Source organism: Sciurus vulgaris (assembly GCF_902686455.1).
Source record: "Sciurus vulgaris genome assembly, chromosome: X".
Classification (NCBI taxonomy): Eukaryota; Metazoa; Chordata; class Mammalia; order Rodentia; family Sciuridae; genus Sciurus; species Sciurus vulgaris.
In genome coordinates, this window is record NC_136471.1 from 96,060,721 (window position 1) to 96,079,480 (window position 18,760).

The 18,760-nt window shown below is 48.9% G+C and overlaps 2 protein-coding genes across 3 annotated transcripts in view; one reads left to right on the forward strand and one right to left on the reverse strand.

The window, feature by feature from the left end:
- SYN1 (synapsin I) overlaps positions 1-18,760 on the forward strand; it is a 50,812-nt gene that overhangs the window by 30,801 nt on the left and 1,251 nt on the right. For both annotated transcript variants that reach the window (XM_079123516.1, XM_079123517.1), the window contains exons 6-12: positions 14,248-14,310; positions 15,068-15,210; positions 15,302-15,376; positions 15,470-15,572; positions 16,775-16,921; positions 17,259-17,346; positions 17,444-18,032. In XM_079123516.1, the coding sequence (XP_078979642.1) occupies positions 14,248-14,310; positions 15,068-15,210; positions 15,302-15,376; positions 15,470-15,572; positions 16,775-16,921; positions 17,259-17,346; positions 17,444-18,032 (1,208 nt within the window). The remainder of the gene's footprint in view (positions 1-14,247; positions 14,311-15,067; positions 15,211-15,301; positions 15,377-15,469; positions 15,573-16,774; positions 16,922-17,258; positions 17,347-17,443; positions 18,033-18,760) is intronic.
- Positions 5,479-9,690, reverse strand: TIMP1 (TIMP metallopeptidase inhibitor 1). The gene is made up of 6 exons (XM_079123550.1): positions 9,532-9,690; positions 8,521-8,649; positions 7,231-7,310; positions 6,923-7,049; positions 6,561-6,685; positions 5,479-5,752 (listed from the first exon to the last, which is right to left on the reverse strand). The coding sequence occupies exons 2-6, from the start codon at positions 8,639-8,641 to the stop codon at positions 5,582-5,584; spliced, it is 624 nt and encodes a 207-aa protein (XP_078979676.1). The 5' UTR covers positions 8,642-8,649; positions 9,532-9,690; the 3' UTR covers positions 5,479-5,581.

Here is an 18,760-nt window from a genome sequence, read left to right on the forward strand (position 1 = left end):
AAATACTCAAGCTTCACCCCCACAACAAGAAAGAACTCGTGCCCTTGTCCATTTCTTTGGTGGAAGCTCTACATGTAATCAGCGTTGCTTCTCAGATTTTACCACTACTTCTAGCATAGAAGGTATCTAGAGCAGGATAGTGAGATATCGGGGTCAGTCAGAATTATTAAAAGGGAAAGGCAGGTCTTATATAAATTGACCTCTCCATCTGTCACTGGGTAGTGGCCAGAGATGTTTCACCATATGGGGTAATATGTTTGGAGCTCTTCTAGCAGGGGTATAATCCAAATGGAAATATCTAAGGATGGAGTACTGTGTCACTGGGGGTCAACTGATAGGGAGTATATGGATAGGTAGGTTTTTATGAATGGAAAGTTTTTTGTTTATATTTATTATTATTTTAGCACTGGGAATTGAACCCAGGGGCATTTTATCACTGAACCACATCCCCAGCCCTTTTTATTTTATGCTTTAGTTTTGACACAGGGTCTCTGAGTTGCTTAAGTCCTTGATAAGTTTCCCAGTCTGACCTCAAACTTACAATCCTTCTGCCTCAGTCTCTCAAGTCACTGGAATTATAGACATGCACCACCATGACAGGCTGAGTAGAGTTTTTAAAACAGGCTTATCACTGCGATCAATACCAATAGTGGAACTTTGTAATTGGAAAGTCTTGACACTGATGAGGGGGTTGATGGTAGAGCTTTTTAATGGGCAGGTGTGAATGGGGGAGTTTATCATTCCTAGTGGACAATGGGGAGAGATACCACTGGGTCAGAATGGGTGAATGAGAAGATTTGCCAGTAGAGGCTGTCAGTGGGAATTATTTCATAGAAAAATATTCATGAGTAGAGAGATTTGTCAACTGGGGTGATGACAATAGGTGGGTATTTATGAAGAGAGTTATTTGTGGCTGGGATCCATCAGCAGGCACTAGATTCCTGCTGGGAAGTTGTGAATGGGAAGATTCATCAGTGGGGGACATCAATAAGGAGATGGCAATGAAATATTTATGAATAAGAAGATATTTCTTAGTGGGGTATTTGTGAAGAGGGGATTTGTCTCAGTGAGGAGAGAGAACTAATCAAAGGAAGGACTTACCAAGGGCTTAGAGATTTGTTATCTGAAGTCTTGACAATAGTAGAGATTTATAAAAGGAGAGATTTGTCCACAGTGAGGACTGCATAGTGGGAAACATTATCACAGGGTGGGGGACAGTTTTCCCCCAAAGTCTTTGAAAATGTTGATATTTTTTGGTGGAGGGAGTTGTACCCTGGAAAGCATTATGCAAACATCATAATAAGAATAATAATATTACAAATGAGCATATTAAATATTTGTAACATCTCAAGATTATCATGATTGCTAGTTAAACTAAGGTTTCTAGGGTGCATTAAATTGTTGCTAGTAAAATACATTATTTTCTGTTTTATATACTATTCCTATTATCAAATATTATTTGTGATATTATAATAAACAGTACTGATAAGAATTATCATTGGGGCACTTGCCTGTAATCCCAGTGACTTGGCAGGCTGAGGCAGGAGATTTCAAGTTTGAGGACAGTCTCAGCAATTTAGTGAGATTCTGTCTCAGAATAAAAGTAAAACAGGAGCTGGGCGTGGGTGGTGCACGCCTGTAATCCCAACGACTCAGGAGGCTGAGGCAGGAGGATTGCAAGTCAAAGCCAGTCTCAGCAAATTAGCAAGGCACTTAGCAACTCACTGAACCCTCTCTAAATAAAATATGAAAAAGGGCTGGGGATGTGTCTCCATGGTTAAACCCCCACCCCGGGTTCAATCCCCAGTACAAAAAAAATAAAAGTAAAAAAGGGTTTGGGGCTATAGCTCAATGGTAGAATGCCCTTAGGTTCAATATCCAGCACCACAAAAAAATTATCACTACTAATGTTGCACATTAAATTATATTTACCATAACTACTACTTATAAGAGCTCTGTTCCCAGCACTGTTCTGAGCACTTTACATATAGGACCTCTTTTAATATGCACATTGTCACCATGAGTTGGGCATGCTTTTTAATCCCTATTTTACGGATGTGATAGCTGAGGCATAAAATGGCAATATGACTTCCCCAGGGACACAGAGCTAAGACACAGCAGAGACAGGAATTAAGTGCAGATGACCTGCCTCCAGGGTTCATGTTCTTAATCAGTACACTACACTGCCTATCTAAAACTTAAGTCACTGTTAGTAATATTGCACATTAAGTTATTGCTATGAGAGTTCATTTGTTTTTTCTTTCTTGAGCATGTGTGGTGCTGGGGATAGAACCCATGCTAGGCAAGCACTCTACCACAAAACTACACCCCAGCCTGAGTTTCATGTGTTTTGACCTGAAAAATATCCAAGGGGAAAATAACTCCTCATAATCCTCCTTCAACCTCTGATGCCCATTTTAAGAATTTGTTCTTTTTAGATATACATGATAGTAGAGTGTATTTTGACATATTATACGTACATGGGGTATAATTTCACATTTTTGTGGTTGTGCATGATGTGGAGTTTCACTGGTCATGTATTCATACATGAGCAAGGGAGAGTTATGTCTGATTCATTCCACTGTCTTTCCTAATCCCCATCCCCCTCCTTTCCCTTCATTCACCTTTGTCTAATTCGATGAACTTCTATCATTCCCCTCATTGTGTGTTAGCATCTGCATATCAGAGAGGAAATTTGGCCTTGGGTTTTTGGGGATTGGTGATGCCCATTTTTTTAAAAGGAGGACTGAGGCGCAGGTGAGGGAAGGGCCAGTTCCCCAGGTTACCCTGAGCTGGATCTCATACTGCACACCTCTTATGACTGTGATTCCACATACTACCTCTTGGCCATCATAGTCTTTCCCAAAGAGATTCACACACAGACACACTGAATTCTTGGGGGCTGTTCACTTTAATGGAATTTCTACAAGGGTGACTGGGGTTGTGATTATCCCAGGACTGCAGATCCTGCCAGAAGCTTGTGTCAATTCTCTTGAGGAGAATTATGTATGCTGTTCTGATCTCCATGTACCCTGAAGTACTAGGTCAGATATGCCCATGCTGGGTCTGGGTCCATCCTGTGAGGAAAACAGGTTTTCAGAATGACCTTCATTCTTCCCCTGCCACCTTCTACTGTACCTTCCTTCCCAGGGCTGAGGACTCAATGAATGGGCCCTGAAACCAGGGAGCAACTCAAGAGTGTAGGGAATTGATACTAAGGTTTGGTGAATTGTCAGGAGCTACTGAAGTCTCATTGCAGCTGAGGGAATAGCAACAAGGTCACCAAGGCCAAACAGGACCCAGGCCTTTCCCTTGGAGTTACATCAATCAGCAAAGACTGCTGTTTGCCCCTTTTAGCAGACAGGGTCCAGTCCCCTGGGGAAGCACAGATGTTGACAGCAGACATTATTGCTGCAATGGATGTTTCCTGCTGAGGCAAATGGGTACTTAAAATCTGCTCATCCTGATGCAGGGCATAATTTGGGCCTGCAGGAACCTCCCAAGAGTGTAAAAAACTCTGGGGCAAGACCACAGAGGACACAAGAGCCTATACTTGGTGACTCAGGATACTCTGGAGGAGACCTGGATTTTTTTTAACTGCTGATGATTAAATTCAGGGCCTTGAGCATGCTAGGCAAGCACTCTTACCACTGAGCTGCACTCCCCAGCTCAAGACTTGGGCTCATATTGTTGTTCTTAGGAGCAACAGATAATTGGATGGGAGAGAATTTGGGGGTCTTTTTCTTCATCAAAAAAGACATATTTTCCCCATTCACCTAAGGGTGGGGACAGTAACAAAGGTTTGGGTCCAGAGTCCTCACTGGACAAACATCAGGACAATGCCTGAGAGCTGTTTACCAATTGATAGGACAGTTGTCAATGAGTTTATCAACTTATGAGATTTGTGAATAGGGGAATTTACAGCTGCGGGATAACTTATCAACTTTTTCAAGGGGATTCCGGTCGACTTTGGTGTTCCACTGAGCATTTGCCCCAAGCTAAAATTCTGGTTCCTAGGGCCTTACTTCTCAGGACCTTTGGAGTACTTAGAAGCAGGAGGCCTGGGACTGGGAAGGGCTTGGCGGAGCCTAGCCCAGCTGCAGGAGCAAGAAGACCTAGAAAGGGAGTGTTTGGAGGGTCTCTCACTCGGGCTTTTGTCTTTTGTTGTTTTTGTTTTTTGCAGTACTGGGGATTGAACCCAAGGGCACATAAAGTGAGTTATATCCTTGCCCCTTTTCAGACAGGGTCTTGCTAAGTTGCTGAGGCTGGACTCAAAATTAGATCCTTCTGCTTCTGCTTCCTGAGTCACTGGGATTACAGGTGTGCATCACTAAGACCTAGGTTCTATGTGGGAAGATGAGCCAGAAAAGGGAGGGTCAGGTCCAGAGACCCCAGTTTGGATGAGGAGGCAGCTGCAGAGGGGAAGGTGTGTAGATGTTGTGGGCTGATGAACCTAGTTGTTCCAGATTGTGAACTCTACCTGCACAAAATTGCTGTCAATGTTTCCTCCAGAGTTGATCAGAAGAGTATGGGAAGGAGGCATGGGTAGGGGAGATTAGAGCAGAGCTTGGGGATTTCAGGATCATACCCTCTCTCCATCCAACCTCTTCTATACCCCAGATAACCCCTAAATGAAGAATCTTGTGCATGCCATGGATGAAGTTCCTGGCTGGGTTACACTGGGGGACCCTTTCACTCAAGACATATTTATACTACAACGCCTAAGAGTGAGGACAGTGACAAAGGTTTGGGTGGGGAATCCTACTGAACAAATATCAGGACAATGCCTGACAGCTGTTTGCCAATTGATAGGGCATTTGTCAAGGGGTTTGTCAACTGCTGAGATGTGTGAATAGGGGAATTTACAGTTGTGGGATAACTTATTAACTAGAGAGTCCTGGGCAAATAGGAATTAGAAATCATTATAGTAAAATGTTTTAAAGTGGTGAGTAAAGAAAATATTAAGTTGGAATTGATAATGCATATTAAATAACCATCACTGATGTTGCAGATCAGCAGTTCTAATGCCAATGGTGAGATTATTGCCAGGAGCGGTGGCACACGCCTGCAATCCCAGCAACTCAGGAGTCTGAGGCAGAAGGATTGCGAGTTTAAAACCATCATCAGAAATTCAGTGAGGCCTTAAACAACTTAGTGAGACCCTGTTTCAAAATAAAGTATAAAAATGGCTGGGGATGTGGTTCAGTGGTTAAGAGCCTCTGGGCTCAATCCCTAGTACCTCCCCCCAAATTATTACCAATACATAAACTTTTATGTAAAATATAGCACCTCAACATTTTTTGCTGGGTATGGAATCCATGGCCTGTGCATGCTAAGCAAGCACCCTACCATTGAGCTACACCTCCAGCCCCCAAACTCAACATCTTGCATCCCTCCCTACCTCATTGGTCCCAGGGTGCTCCCACCAATTCATCACTGACATGGGTTTGGTCCCAAGCACTACACAGAGACAGTGTCTGCTGGGTGGTAGCTCTTTATTTCACCATCTTGGAGAAAAAAAAGTTGGGAATGGGAAGGGGGCAAAAACCATGCTGGCATCAGCTTCCACTGGGAGCAGACTTCAGGACATCCGAGATTGCAGGGACTGCCAAGTACACAACCCTGGCTCCCGGGGCAGGCATGCAAGGTGACGGCTCTGGAATCCTTTCTCAGAGCCTGTGTGGAGCTGGTCTGTCCACAAGCAATGAGTGTTATTCTGCAGTTTGCAGGGCACGGATGAACAGGGAAACACCTGAAAGAGAGGAGAGGTGGTCAACCTTCGAGGGCCTCTCCTTCTCCCCCTCCATCCTGTGGATGACTTTCCCCTCCTCAGCTTGCAACATTGAGCTGCTGGAGACCCAGGAACAGACCCTCCCCTTGGGGGAACAGGAAGCCAGTGAAAGGATCAGTGTACTGGAAAGGTGGTTAGGGAATAGTCGCTTGGGATCAGTCAGGCAGATCTCCTGGGGAATTGTCCCACAGGGCAGGGAATGAGTGGCAATAGTGGGGAAGAGCAGGCATGCACCGATTTTAAGCATAGGAATAGGTAGTGGGTCCTCTCAGACAGTCATCAGGATCAGAGGACATTCAGGGGCATCAGGGAACAGTCTTAGAATAGCCAGGTCAATGTAATGCACCCCTGGTGTCTGGAGCAGCCAACTACAGGGCAACAATGAGATGTGCTGGGAAAGAGTTGGTAGGTATGGGGAACAACACTTTGGGTTGTGGAGAACGTTCTAGGGAAGTAAAAAACAAATATATCCCAGGGGTCATGAACCGGAACTGGGATTACAGAAGAGTAAAAAGGGAGAGTTAGAGGGACAGGTAAAAAAAAGTCAGGGAGCAGGCAGTCCCAAGGCATCAGACACAGGGCAGAGGATAAACCAGAATTTCTTGCTACTGAGGAAATAGCAAGAGATAGCAGGGACAGTTCTTGGGTTTGAGAAGCAGGCACAAAGACAGGGAATAGCCGTTGTGGGGGCGGGGGCAAGAAACAAGCCCACGGTTTGGGGAAGAGACCCCAACAAGCTCCAGGTGGAGTACAGGGGTCAGACACTCACTGTGCATGCCTCACAGCCAGCAGTATAGGTCTTGGTGAAGCCTTTGCGCTGAGCTGAGCTCAGACTGTTCCAGGGAACCACGAAACTGCAGGTGGTGATGTGCAAGAGCCCATCCCGCAGTTGTCCTGGGAGGGAGGGGAGAAAGCAACAGGCAGCTTTTGATTGGTTGGGTCAGGAGACAGGACGGCATCTGATTGGCGCCCTGGGCATACAGACCCCACTCGGCAAAGTCTCAGCCTTCTGATAGGTGGTTCCAATTTCAACTGAGACCATTCCCTTCGAAGCCTCACCCCCCACCCCGGTTGCTAGGCAGCGTTTGAGGACGGGTAGTTGCGGCCCAGGGCGAAGGGGTGGAGCCTCACCCGCGATGAGAAACTCCTCGCTGCGGTTCTGGGAGCGGTGGAGGTATCCGCAGACGCTCTCCGTGGCGGGGGTGTAGACAAACCGGATGTCAGCGGCAGGCCCCAAGGCGTTGAAGCCTTTGTACATCTGTTGATGGATGAGGGGAAGAGTCTCTTTTACTGACATAATCCTCCCACTGCTGGTTCTTCCCTGAAGTCATATACCTAATTCCTCAGATCACAATTCCCTCACCAACCCGCCGCGGCGGGAGGCTTCTGTTTTGAGGAGGAAGATGTTGGAGACTGCTAGGGAGGGAGCAGGAGTATACCTTTGTCATCTTGACCTCATAACGCTGGTATAAGGTGGTCTGGTTAACTTCTGGTTCACCCATAAACTTGGCCCTTATGACTGCAGGAGAGAAGGGAAAGAAAATGAGTCAAATTAACAGCATGAACCAATAAAAATAATTATCATACTAATACGAGTAAAGCATAACTACAAATAGGGATTGATGAGTGCTAGACAGCGTGCAAAGGGATTTATACATCTCTTAACTGATTCATCTATGTATTGAATTCATACTCTTCACCAGGCAACACTTTAAGTCTTTTTTATTTGTTCATTCATCTATTCATACACCCAACAGATATTTCAGATCGCCTACTGCATATCTGGTACTATTCAGGACTTTAGAGATACAACAGTGAACAAAACACTGAAGTCCCTTCCCTGTGGATCTCACATTCTAGCCAGGAGGAGACAGACTAAAAAGAAACTAAGTTCGTGGGAATAGAAGATGTTAATGGTGATTGGGAATTACAGAGCTGGGTAAAGAGGTAACAAAGATCCTTTGCTTGACCAGACTTTAGCCAGGTTCCTGAAATTTCTCCCAGGCCCATCTATGCACTTTGTCGTAAAATCCAGTTTAAGGAAAGAACCCTGCTAAGTCAGTTTACCCCACCTTCATTTGACTCTCCTCAATATCTGATGGGGGTTCCTCACAAATCCCCTACCCCCCACATGACATCTGACACACTAACCTGTCTTCAGCAAGAACACTGTTAGGTCAGAAGCCCACCCCCTCACTCCTGATGTTTTCTCTTAGTGATTTTCCATTAACTGGTCTCTAAATTGATCATTAGCTATAAATTCCCCCTTACCCATGCTGTATTGGGAGTTGAGCCCAATCTCTTTCCCCTCTGCAAAATCCCATTGCCATGGTCCCTTTCCTACTGGGATGGTCCTGAATAATCTGGCTTACTATGTCTTAGCAAGTATCATTTAATAATTTTTCTTTAACAGAGGATCAGGATTACTAGGCGTCAGGAGCTAACATTTTAAGCAGGATGTTCAGGCAAAGTCACCCCAGAAGTGACTTTTAGGCAGTCATCTATCTGGGTACTTGGGGTGAAGGATGTACCAGTAGGAGCAGCCAGCACAAAGGCCCTGAGGTGTCTGACCTGATGTACTCATGGAAATCTGAGGATGCTATTGTGGCCAAAACAGAGATATGCAGGGGTGAGTTGACTTGTTCAAGAGTTAGCCACCATTGTGAGACCCTCTAGACTGAGAGGGAAAGTTAAGCTGAGAATGTGGGCAGAGAAGGGGTCAGACTCACCAAGATCAGAGTTGCAGAAAGCCATCTGTGGGTGGGGTGGGACACAGGTGCAGGCCCTGCTGGGGGCTATCAGTGACAGCAACAACAGGATGCCAGAGGCCAAGGGTGCAAAAGGGGCCATGGTGGATTCTGTAAGGGAGAGAAAGGAGTGTCAGGTGGCCCCCAGCCCAGCGGATCTGCTGACCCCTGGCAGCCTGGGAGGGGGAATTATGGGACTGAGATTTGGGCCTAAGATGTTGGGAAGTTTGGGTATCTTAAAGGGGTTGGGGAGCCCCGAGGGGTGTGGGGATTTAGAGAGTTTGGAGAGTTTAGGGTTTTGTGGAGTTCAAGTGATTTAGGGGACTGAGTTGGGGAATTATGAGGTTGTCAGTTCGTGAATAAGAGGGCTGGAAGTTTGAGGATTTAGGGAGGTTGGGAAAGTCTAGAGGATGAAGAGTTTGGGGGTGAGAAATTTGGGTTTTGTGGTCCAAAAGAGTTTCAAGAAGGTCAGGGGTTATGCATATTGGGGCTAGGGGATTTTAAAGAGTTGAACTGGGAGGAAGTTGGGGGTTTGGGGAGCTGGGGGAGTTTAGGGGTCCAAAGGTTTAGGGAAGTGGTGGTGGAGCTAAAAGTGATGGGAGTGCTTGCGGGATGTGAGGGCAGAGGAAGTTTTGAGGTTTAGGGAGTTGGGGAAGGGGGAGTTTGGGGATAGGGGGAGTTTAGGGAATTGCAGGGATTTGGGGTGGGGACTTAGTGGGGTAATGAGTGAATTCCAGGGAGTTGGAAGGGTGGGAAGCCTTTGTGGTATTAAGGGGTCTGGGTTTGGGGAAGTTAGGGGTCTGGAGTGCCGGTTTGGGGGGAACAATTCCAGATGCCCCCTTGCCGTTCTCCAACCAGCCCGGGGTCCTGGTACTCGCAGGCCAGGCCGAGCAGCCGGGTATCTGGCACCGGACTGGACGGGCCAGCAGCCAGCACACAGGCTCCAGTGCAGCCCAGCTCCAGCCCCGCAGGGACACCCGGGTCTCTGCTTACCTCTGCTCTGTCTCTAGGCGCTGGATCTGCGACGATGGCGGCAGGGCCTGAGCGGTAGAGGATAAATGTCCACGCGAGGGGCGGGGTTGGCGCGGAAATCACAGGCCTGCAGGCTTCCTGGCTGCATTACTCATCCGCCCACCATCGTGCAGAAGCCTAGGGGCGGGCGGAGGGCAGCCCAAAGGAGAGCCACCCCCCTCCGCCCGCCCCTCCCGCCGCGCCGCGCCCGCCGCACCCCCTCCCCCAGCTCCACGTCGCGAGCATTCCTTCCTAGCGGCCTCCAAGGAGAGGCGACAGACAGTCCCAAGTCCCTGGAGTCTCCAAATTCTCTCCAGTCACCCACACTCCCAAATTTCCCATGGCTGAAGCCCGACTTATTTAATTCTTTCAACATTGTGCATCAACTCTGTGCTGAGCCCATAAAAAGCCCTTCCTTTCCTGGTGTGTCTGACGTTCTGGTGAGGGGGTGGTGGAGAGGGAACAAATTAAGTAGAAGGAGTGGAGAGAGATAAGGCAGGCAAGTGGGGGAGGAATACAAAGTGAGGAAACTGAGGCACCAAGAGGTTATGCGACTTCCCGGACAGGGTGGCATATGCTTGTAATTCCAGTGATCCTGGAGGCTGAGCATGAGGATCTTAAGATAGAGGCCGAGCCTCCCTCCACCACTTAGGAAGGCCCTGGCTCCAAAATAAAAAATAAAAAGGACTGGATGTAGCTTAGTGGCAAAGCATCTCTGGGTACAATCCCTAGAACCACTACCACCACCACCAAAAAAATAAAAGGGAATTATGTGACTTATACAAGAACATAGAGTTAATAAGTGGTAGAACTGAGACTAATGGAACTCAAGTGGCATGGAGCCAGAACCTGGGTCATAAAGTTTCTCAAAAAACACATGAACACGACAGGGTGTAGCTCAGTGGCAAAGCGCTTTTTAGCTGGCATGAGGCCTGTGTTGCATCCCAGTGCCACAAAACACACAGAAAGCACAAAAACAAATAAAAGCCCATACTCAGGCAAATAGCATTTATATAGCCCTGACTGTGTACCAGGCAATCAGCATAGCTATTTATCTCACTTAAAGCTCACAACAAGCTGTGAAGGTGGAAATAAGTAGGATTCCCTTTTGAGAAATGAGGAAATATGAGACATAAAGGGACTGAAGACAGCTGGAGTTTGAACCTAGGCTCACTGGCTCTGGGATCCTAACCCAGGCGCCGCACAGTACTGGAAGGCAGGGAATGGTGCTGGTAAGCATTAGAGAGCATCAGGAGGGGGGTGAATTAATGGCGGTGAAGGAAGTTAGTGAGTCAGTAAAAACACTATCCCCACTCCATCCTGCCCTGCCCCTTCCCCACTAACTGTTCCACACCCCTGGTGGCCGGTGGAATTGGGCAACCCCTGCCCACCAGCTTCCCAATGATGCAGGAATATTTGCTGGGGGCTTGGGGTAGAGTTCTGAGGGCTGATTAACGTCCTTGGCTAATTGAGGGAGGATAGACCAATAATGATGATAATGATGACGACAGCAGCCACTTATTGAGCACTTACTGTGCTCGGTTTAGAACTTAGTATAAATTATCTCATTCATTCTCCACGACCCCCTTGCTAATTAAGCTTGATTAACTTAGGGAGGTTTGCTCAATAACCACAACCACACAATAAAAACCACTATCAGCACTTATGGAGTGTTTACCGTGCATTTAGCACTGCTCTAAAGCCTTTGTATGTACATTATGTCTTTCAATCAGTCCTGATGACCTACCTCCTTGTTCATTAATGCTAGCTGACACTCCTTACGACATCCCAGTGAGTTAGATAAGGTTCACATACTCATTACACAGGGAGAAAACTGAGACACAATAGGGGTCAAGCCATCTGCCCAGGAATGAGAGTGAAGAAATGACTCCGTTGAGCAAAATCAAAGGAGGAAGGGAAGAAAAGCAAAAATTTGTAGAAACTGATTGTGAAAGTGGGGGAGTGAGAGTGAATGAGACAGGGGGCTGACTAACTCTGCGGAGGAACTGACAGAGAAGTGAAGGCAGGGAAAGTCCTGTCTCGGCACCCCACTAGACACTGCTTCTGACGCCAGCTCTTTATCTCTGAAATCTGAGTCAGCACTCGATTTTGCCAACTGTTTACATGTGAGGAGTTGTATGGATCTAGGTTATTGTGCAGGCTTGAAATGGGGTGGGTGTGAACTTTGCAGAGGGGTGTCTAGACCTGTGACCATCTGGGGAGTTGGAGAAGTGTGGTAGCCCAAAGGGACCAACTGCCATGTATAGAAGAGATGATCCCCACAATGTACCAAATGCTTGACCTGATTGTGCCCATTGTACAGAACAAGAAACTGAGTCCCAGAAGGGTTAAAGTGACCTATCTGGGATCTCAAATGGCCGTAGGCAGAGGAGAGGCCAAGATTCAAGTCTAGGAGCTGGGTCCAGTGGTGCCTACCTGAAAGTTCCAGCTACTGGAGAGGCTGATGTGGGAAGGAGGATCCCTTGATTTTTTTGGTTTGTGTGGTTTTGGTTTTAGTGGTACTGGGGATTGAACCCAGGGGTGCTTTACCACTGATCTATAGCCCCAAACTTTTAATTTCATTTTGAGACAGGAGCTCCCTAAATTGTTGAGGCTGGCCTTGAACTTGCCATCCTTCTGCCTCAGCCTTCTGAGTAGCTGGGATTACAGCTGTGCACCATCACACCTAGCTGGGAGATCACAGGAGTCCTGGAGTTTAAGACCAGCCTGAGCGACAGAGCAAGACTCAAAAAGAAAAACAAAAAACAGAAAACAGGTGTGGTGGTGCACACCTCTAATCCCAGTGGTATGGGAGGCTGAGGCAGGAGGATTGCAAGTTCAAAGCAAGCCTCAGCAACTTAGCAAGGCACTTAGTAACTCAGCGAGACCCTGTCTCTAAAAAAAAAAAAAAAAATATATATATATATATTTTAAAAGGGCTGGGGGATGTGGCACAGTGGTAAAGTGCCCCTGGGTTCAATCCCTAGTATTCAAATCTAGGGCTGTCCTGGATATCCAAAGTCCTCTGCACACGCACCTGGAAGGACACATTACACATATCCACAGTGTTGTGTTCAGCCTCAGGTCCAGGGGAAGCAAGGATGGTTTATGAAGAGCACCTAGAAACCTCGGCAAGTAGGGGTGGGTATGTGTGTGGGCACACAGCTCTCTGCTACGTTTCTGCTGCTGGGAGTCCCTCTGTGTGTTGTAGGTCCATCCCTGAGAGTTGGGTGTGTGCCTGAGTGTTTTTTGCTGTTGCTTCTGGGAGTTGTAGGTCACATATGCAATCATGAATACGTCGTCCACTTCTGCGTGCTATGTGTCTATCCCAGTGGAATGTCATGCAGGCGCCTGATGGTTTCTCTGGCACCATGCCTGGAGGATTCCCCCCACCCCCTCACCCCCACTCTCAACACCATGCATCTGAGTTCTCCTGCCCCCTGCAGTGACGCCAGTCATTTGGGAAATGAGGAAGGAGGGGTGCAGAGGGAGGGCGAAGCCTGAAGGTCAATTGGTCACCGAGTCTGCGGGCTTCCTGTGCCTGTCGGGAACCAGGAACCACCACCGCCCCAGCAGCCCCTCCGGGAATGCCACCTCTACCCTGTCAGCAGGAGGCAGGGGCTCTGCACAAGTGCATGTGTGCTGTGGTGTCCTTGCCTGAATGTGTGGTGTGCATGACTAGAAGTGTTGTCTGTATACTTGGGAGAGTTGTGGGCATCTCTAGTTGTACATAAATCTGTGTTATACATATGGCAAGGCGTGTTGTATGTGTGTGTGTGTGTGTGTGTGTGTCTCAATATACTTTTTGCGTGCCCTAGAGTGTGGTGTGGGTTTGTGTTATGGAGCTGTGATTATATGAAGACCTAGAAGCGCATGCACCTCCTGTTTGTTATGTAGATCCTTCTATTGGTTGTGCATGCGACTAGGAGCGTGGCACGTGCACCTGTGAATGTTGAATACGTGCCCAGTTCTGTTGCATGTGCCTGTAAAATCGTGTGTGCCTCTGTATCACATGAGCGATCCTTTGGGTTCTATGCCTTTCTATCTTGTGGGTTGGGGCAAGGGGAGGGGCTTATGTGTGTCTGAGTGTGGTGTGCTGCCCAGGAGTACTGGCTCCTGTCCATGTTATGAGCACCTGGATGACAGAATGGCCTTTGGGAATGATCGTGTGGGTTTCTGCAGCCCCAGAGCTAGGTGTGCTTTGAGCCTGTTAGTTGTTCTTCTCAACATGCATGAGCATCTCTGTTTTGGCTGGGTAGATCAAGTCTGCAGGTTTGTGTGTGTCTCTAAGTTGTGTATGTGTGTGGATGAGGCTTACATACAAGGCTTGGCTGAGAGGTCCAGTTGCTACACATACACCACCACACCCCCATACACACACTCGCCTCACTATAAAAACAAACTTTCACTTTTCTGGGAAAGTCCCCCACCCTCACCCCATGCCTTGCCCTGGGAAGGCAGGGGCAGGAAATGTGGGACTTAGTGGGTGGAGGGAGGGACAGGCTGGCAGGACTGGGTTTGATTCTGGGCTTGGAGATGCTGTGGGACTCTCAGCTGCTGCCTGCCTGGGTCTAACCTGCCTTTTCTGCAAAATGGCTCATACTGTGGCTCAGGTTGGATGGGGTCACTGAATCGACCCACTCTTGGTGGTCAGCACTCCTCCCCTGACCATTCCTCTTCTGCCTTTGTCCCCACCAGCTTAGTAGCACAACGTACCCTGTGGTTGTGAAGATGGGGCATGCACACTCGGGGATGGGCAAGGTGAGTATCCAGCTGGGGTGTGTGCACATGCGTGCACGTATCCACAGTGAATGTTCCCAGCACTGTGCTCATGTAGGTATGTGTCTTTGTGTATACAGTGCACACCAGTAATTGTGTTTGACAGTGTGTCCTGGGATGTCTTCATCTATTTGGATTTTTGCTTTCTCATATTCAACTATTTTGTCAGCCTATATTTTTTATTGTGCATTCAGCCAATTTTGTGAGTCCTGTTATTATGCTAGCATCTCCAGCACTGTGTCTGTGTGTATGTGCATGCCTCTGTGCTGAACATGCATCATTTCATTTTTTTATGTTCCAGGGTCTTGGGGTCCAGTATGCTTGCCATCCTGCTGATTTTGTCTGTGTGTGTATAAGCAGACTTGTAATTAGTAAGTTTGAGTGCATCCCGCTTCTATGTTTGTATATTGCGTGTACAAGCAGGCCTGTGTCTGGCTGCCCATATGTGTATACTGTATATACAAAAAGTTTTTTACAGCTTTATTGAAAGATAATTCATATGCCATAGAACTTACCCATTTAAAGTGGACAATTCAGTGATTTTTAGTATGCTCACAGAGTTGTATATACCCAACTCTGTGTTTGTGTACATGGACAAAACAGGAGACCCACAATTATGCATGCTCAAGTGCCTTGGTGTGCCCACCTAATTTTTAATGTACTGTGTGTCATGTGTACACACCACTCCAGAAGCCCCCACTCCCCACTGCTGTCCTGATCCCCACCCCTACACCCATAGGTCAAAGTGGACAACCAGCACGACTTTCAGGACATTGCAAGTGTTGTGGCACTGACCAAGACATATGCCACTGCCGAGCCCTTCATTGATGCCAAATATGACGTGCGTGTTCAGAAGATTGGGCAGAACTACAAAGCTTATATGTGAGTGGAGAGATGGGAGCTCAGGAAGGGGTCACCTGCTCTGTCCCATGCAGCCCAGAGCCCCCTGACCATCTCTCCTCTCATCCTCCAGGAGGACGTCAGTGTCAGGGAACTGGAAGACCAACACAGGCTCTGCGATGCTTGAGCAGATTGCCATGTCTGACAGGTGGGGAGCCTGAACTCAGGGGAGGAGGGGAGGGCAGGAGTGTGGCCACATAAGCAAGGTGCTGATAGGCTGCCCTGCCCCTCATCTTGGCAGGTACAAGCTGTGGGTGGACACATGCTCAGAGATCTTCGGAGGACTGGACATCTGCGCAGTGGAAGCACTGCACGGAAAGGACGGAAGGGATCACATCATTGAGGTGGGAGCACCCAGGGATCAGTGGGGCACAGGGGGAGAAACCAGTCCATAGCATCAACACACAGTACTGTGAAGGACTCCGCAGCTCAGAAAGTCCTCAGCAAATGGCAATGTGCTCGGTAAACCATAAACTACCTTGTGAACTGGGACATCCCTAGCAAAATAGCAAAACACTTAAATTCTAAGCTGGGGTTGGGGTTTGTAGGTCAGAGGTAGAGCGCTTGTCAAGCATGCATAATGTCCCAGGTCATCCCCAGCACCATAAAACCAACCAACCACCACCAACAACAAAAAAACTAACCTGCTCTGTGAACTTAGACATCCTTGATGAATGGTAAAATGTATTAGACTGGAAAGTGCTCAGTGAATCAAGACATCTTGGTGAATGACAAAGCACTTAGTTACCTTGAAAGTGTTCTGTGAAAGTGGGCCAATAGTGAAGCACTTTGTAAAAGACCAAGCAAACTATAAAGTGGGGACTGGTACACGTTTTCTGTGAAGAACCAGACTACATATTTTGGACTTTGTTGGCCATGCAGTCTATTGCAATGACTTGACTCTGAAAAAGCAGCCAAAGACAATATGTAAACACCTTAAGTACACTGTGTTTTGGGATACAATGTATTGTTTGTGTCCAAAACCTTGTTTATGGACACTGAAATTTACATTTCTTATTTCTACATGTCATAAAATCTGTTGACTTATCAGACCAGGCACAGTGGTACACACCTATAATCCCAGTGGCTTGGGAGGCTGAGGCAGGAAGATTGCGAGTTCAAAGCCAGCCTCAGCAACTTTGCAAGGCTCTGAGCAACTCAGGGAGACCCTGTCTCTAAATAAAATACAAAAAAGGACTGGGGATGGGGCTCAGTGGTTAAGCACTCCTGGGTTCAATTCCCAGTACCCAAGGAAAAAAAGAAAAAGATAGCAGACCCATCCTTGGCTCAAAGCCCACACAAAAACAGGCAGCAGACCAGACTTGGCCCATGGACCCTGATTTGCAGACCCTGCTCTAATGTACCTGGGAAGCTGTCAGGTGCCTTATAACAGACAAGCCCTCCTCATAGGGCATAATCCGTACCACTTAGAATCTCGGGCTCATTTCCTCGCAGTGCCCTGCCTTTTGTGAAGCCAAAGTGTTTTCACCATCACCTCACGTGCACTTCCTGCTTCTCCCTTCACTGGATCCCTTTTCATCCCCAGGTGGTAGGATCCTCCATGCCACTCATTGGTGACCACCAGGATGAAGACAAGCAACTCATCGTGGAGCTTGTGGTCAACAAGATGGCTCAGGCCCTGCCCCGGCAGCGGCAGCGGGATGCCTCCCCTGGCAGGGGCTCCCACAGCCAGGTCAGGCCCTTGGCATTGACCTACTGGCGGGGAGGCCAGCCCTTGGTCAAAGCACACCATTGAGCCCATAATCAGCAGGCTACTGGCATCACCTTAACGCACATGTGGCTGCAATTGCCAGTTGTTTAAAAAATGATAAATAACTGCTACCCTGACTTCCCTGAGTTCTTCCCGACCCCTGAGTATGGTGTGGGGGACTCACAACCTCATATCTCCTCAGCTGGTCACAGACGGGGCAAAACCCAGTGAAGAGGGAACCAATGTCATTCTGATTTGGCTGGTGCTCCACAGGCTGGTAACTATGTTTAACCGCTTCTTTTCCATTCCTCTGCCACAGACTCCATCCCCAGGGGCCCTGCCCTTGGGCCGACAGACCTCCCAGCAGCCTGCAGGACCTCCAGCTCAGCAAAGACCCCCACCCCAGGGTAAGTGAGGGCAGACTTTCTCAGCTCCTCAGGTCCCAAGCAGCCCCCACCTCTCACTGGCTCCCTCTCATATGTGCCTTCTCTCTCTGTCCCCCAGGTGGCCCTCAACAGCCGGGCCCAGGGCCCCAGCGCCAGGGACCCCCACTGCAGCAGCGCCCACCACCACAGGGCCAGCAGCACCTTTCGGGCCTTGGACCCCCAGCTGGCAGCCCTCTGCCTCAGCGCCTACCAAGTCCCACATCAGCACCCCAGCAGCCCGTGTCCCAGGCTGCACCAATGACCCAGGGTCAAGGCCGCCAATCCCGGCCAGTGGCAGGAGGTCCTGGAGCGCCTCCAGCAGCCCGCCCACCTGCCTCCCCATCTCCCCAGCGCCAGGCAGGCCCCCCACAGGCTACCCGTCAGACATCTGTCTCTGGTCCAGCTCCACCAAAGGCCTCAGGGGCCCCACCGGGGCAGCAGCGCCAAGGCCCTCCCCAGAAACCCCCAGGCCCTCCTGGCCCCACACGCCAGGCAAGCCAGGCAGGTCCAGGACCCCGCACTGGGCCACCCACCACGCAGCAGCCCAGGCCTAGCGGCCCGGGTCCTGCTGGACGTCCTGCCAAACCACAGCTGGCCCAGAAACCCAGCCAGGACGTGCCGCCACCCGCCACCGCCGCTGCCGGGGGACCCCCACACCCCCAGCTCAAGTAAGGGGACTCCTACAGCAGCCTTCGCCTTGCTGCTCACAAAGCGGGGTCCGGCCCCAGTAGGGCAGGCCTAGTTCCCATGCTCCTCAGACCATTGACCTGTTCGGTGGGAGAACTCTGTGAAGTTGAAGCCAAACCCCTCCCCAGATTCTTTTGTCTCCATTCCAGGGATTTGGTGCCAGAATCCCAGAGAAATTCCACTCTCAGTTCAGATTCCTCCCAACAGGAAAGTCCCCATTCCAGGCCCTTGGCCCAACCCAGGTGCCTGGCAGACCCACTTTGAGCACCTCCCTGCCCAGCAAATCTCCTCCCAGCCAACTCAGACTTCCCTGCCAAACTCCCTGCCTCTTCCCCCAAACCGATCCCTAAAACACCTCGTGGCTGACTCAGAGTCCTTGTATCATTTCACTCAACAGTTGAGCCTCATACTTTCCCCAAAACTCTGGGCTCATTTGTGGTCCAAATCCTTTTGGCCCAACTCAGTCTCCTCCCAAATCATCACACTATTCTCTTTGCTTCTTCTGGTCCATTCCAAACCCCCTCCCCTAGCTCAAAAATCTCATCTCCCCTTTGATATCAAACTAGCCTAGAATTCAGAGGCCATTCAGCCCAGGACTTCGCTCATTAATCCCACTCTTCTACACCTTGCATCCAAGTCTTCCCAGCTGGCCCCACATCCCAGCTCCCTGTCCCTAGGCTCCGCCCACCCAAGTCCTCCCAGCCTCAAG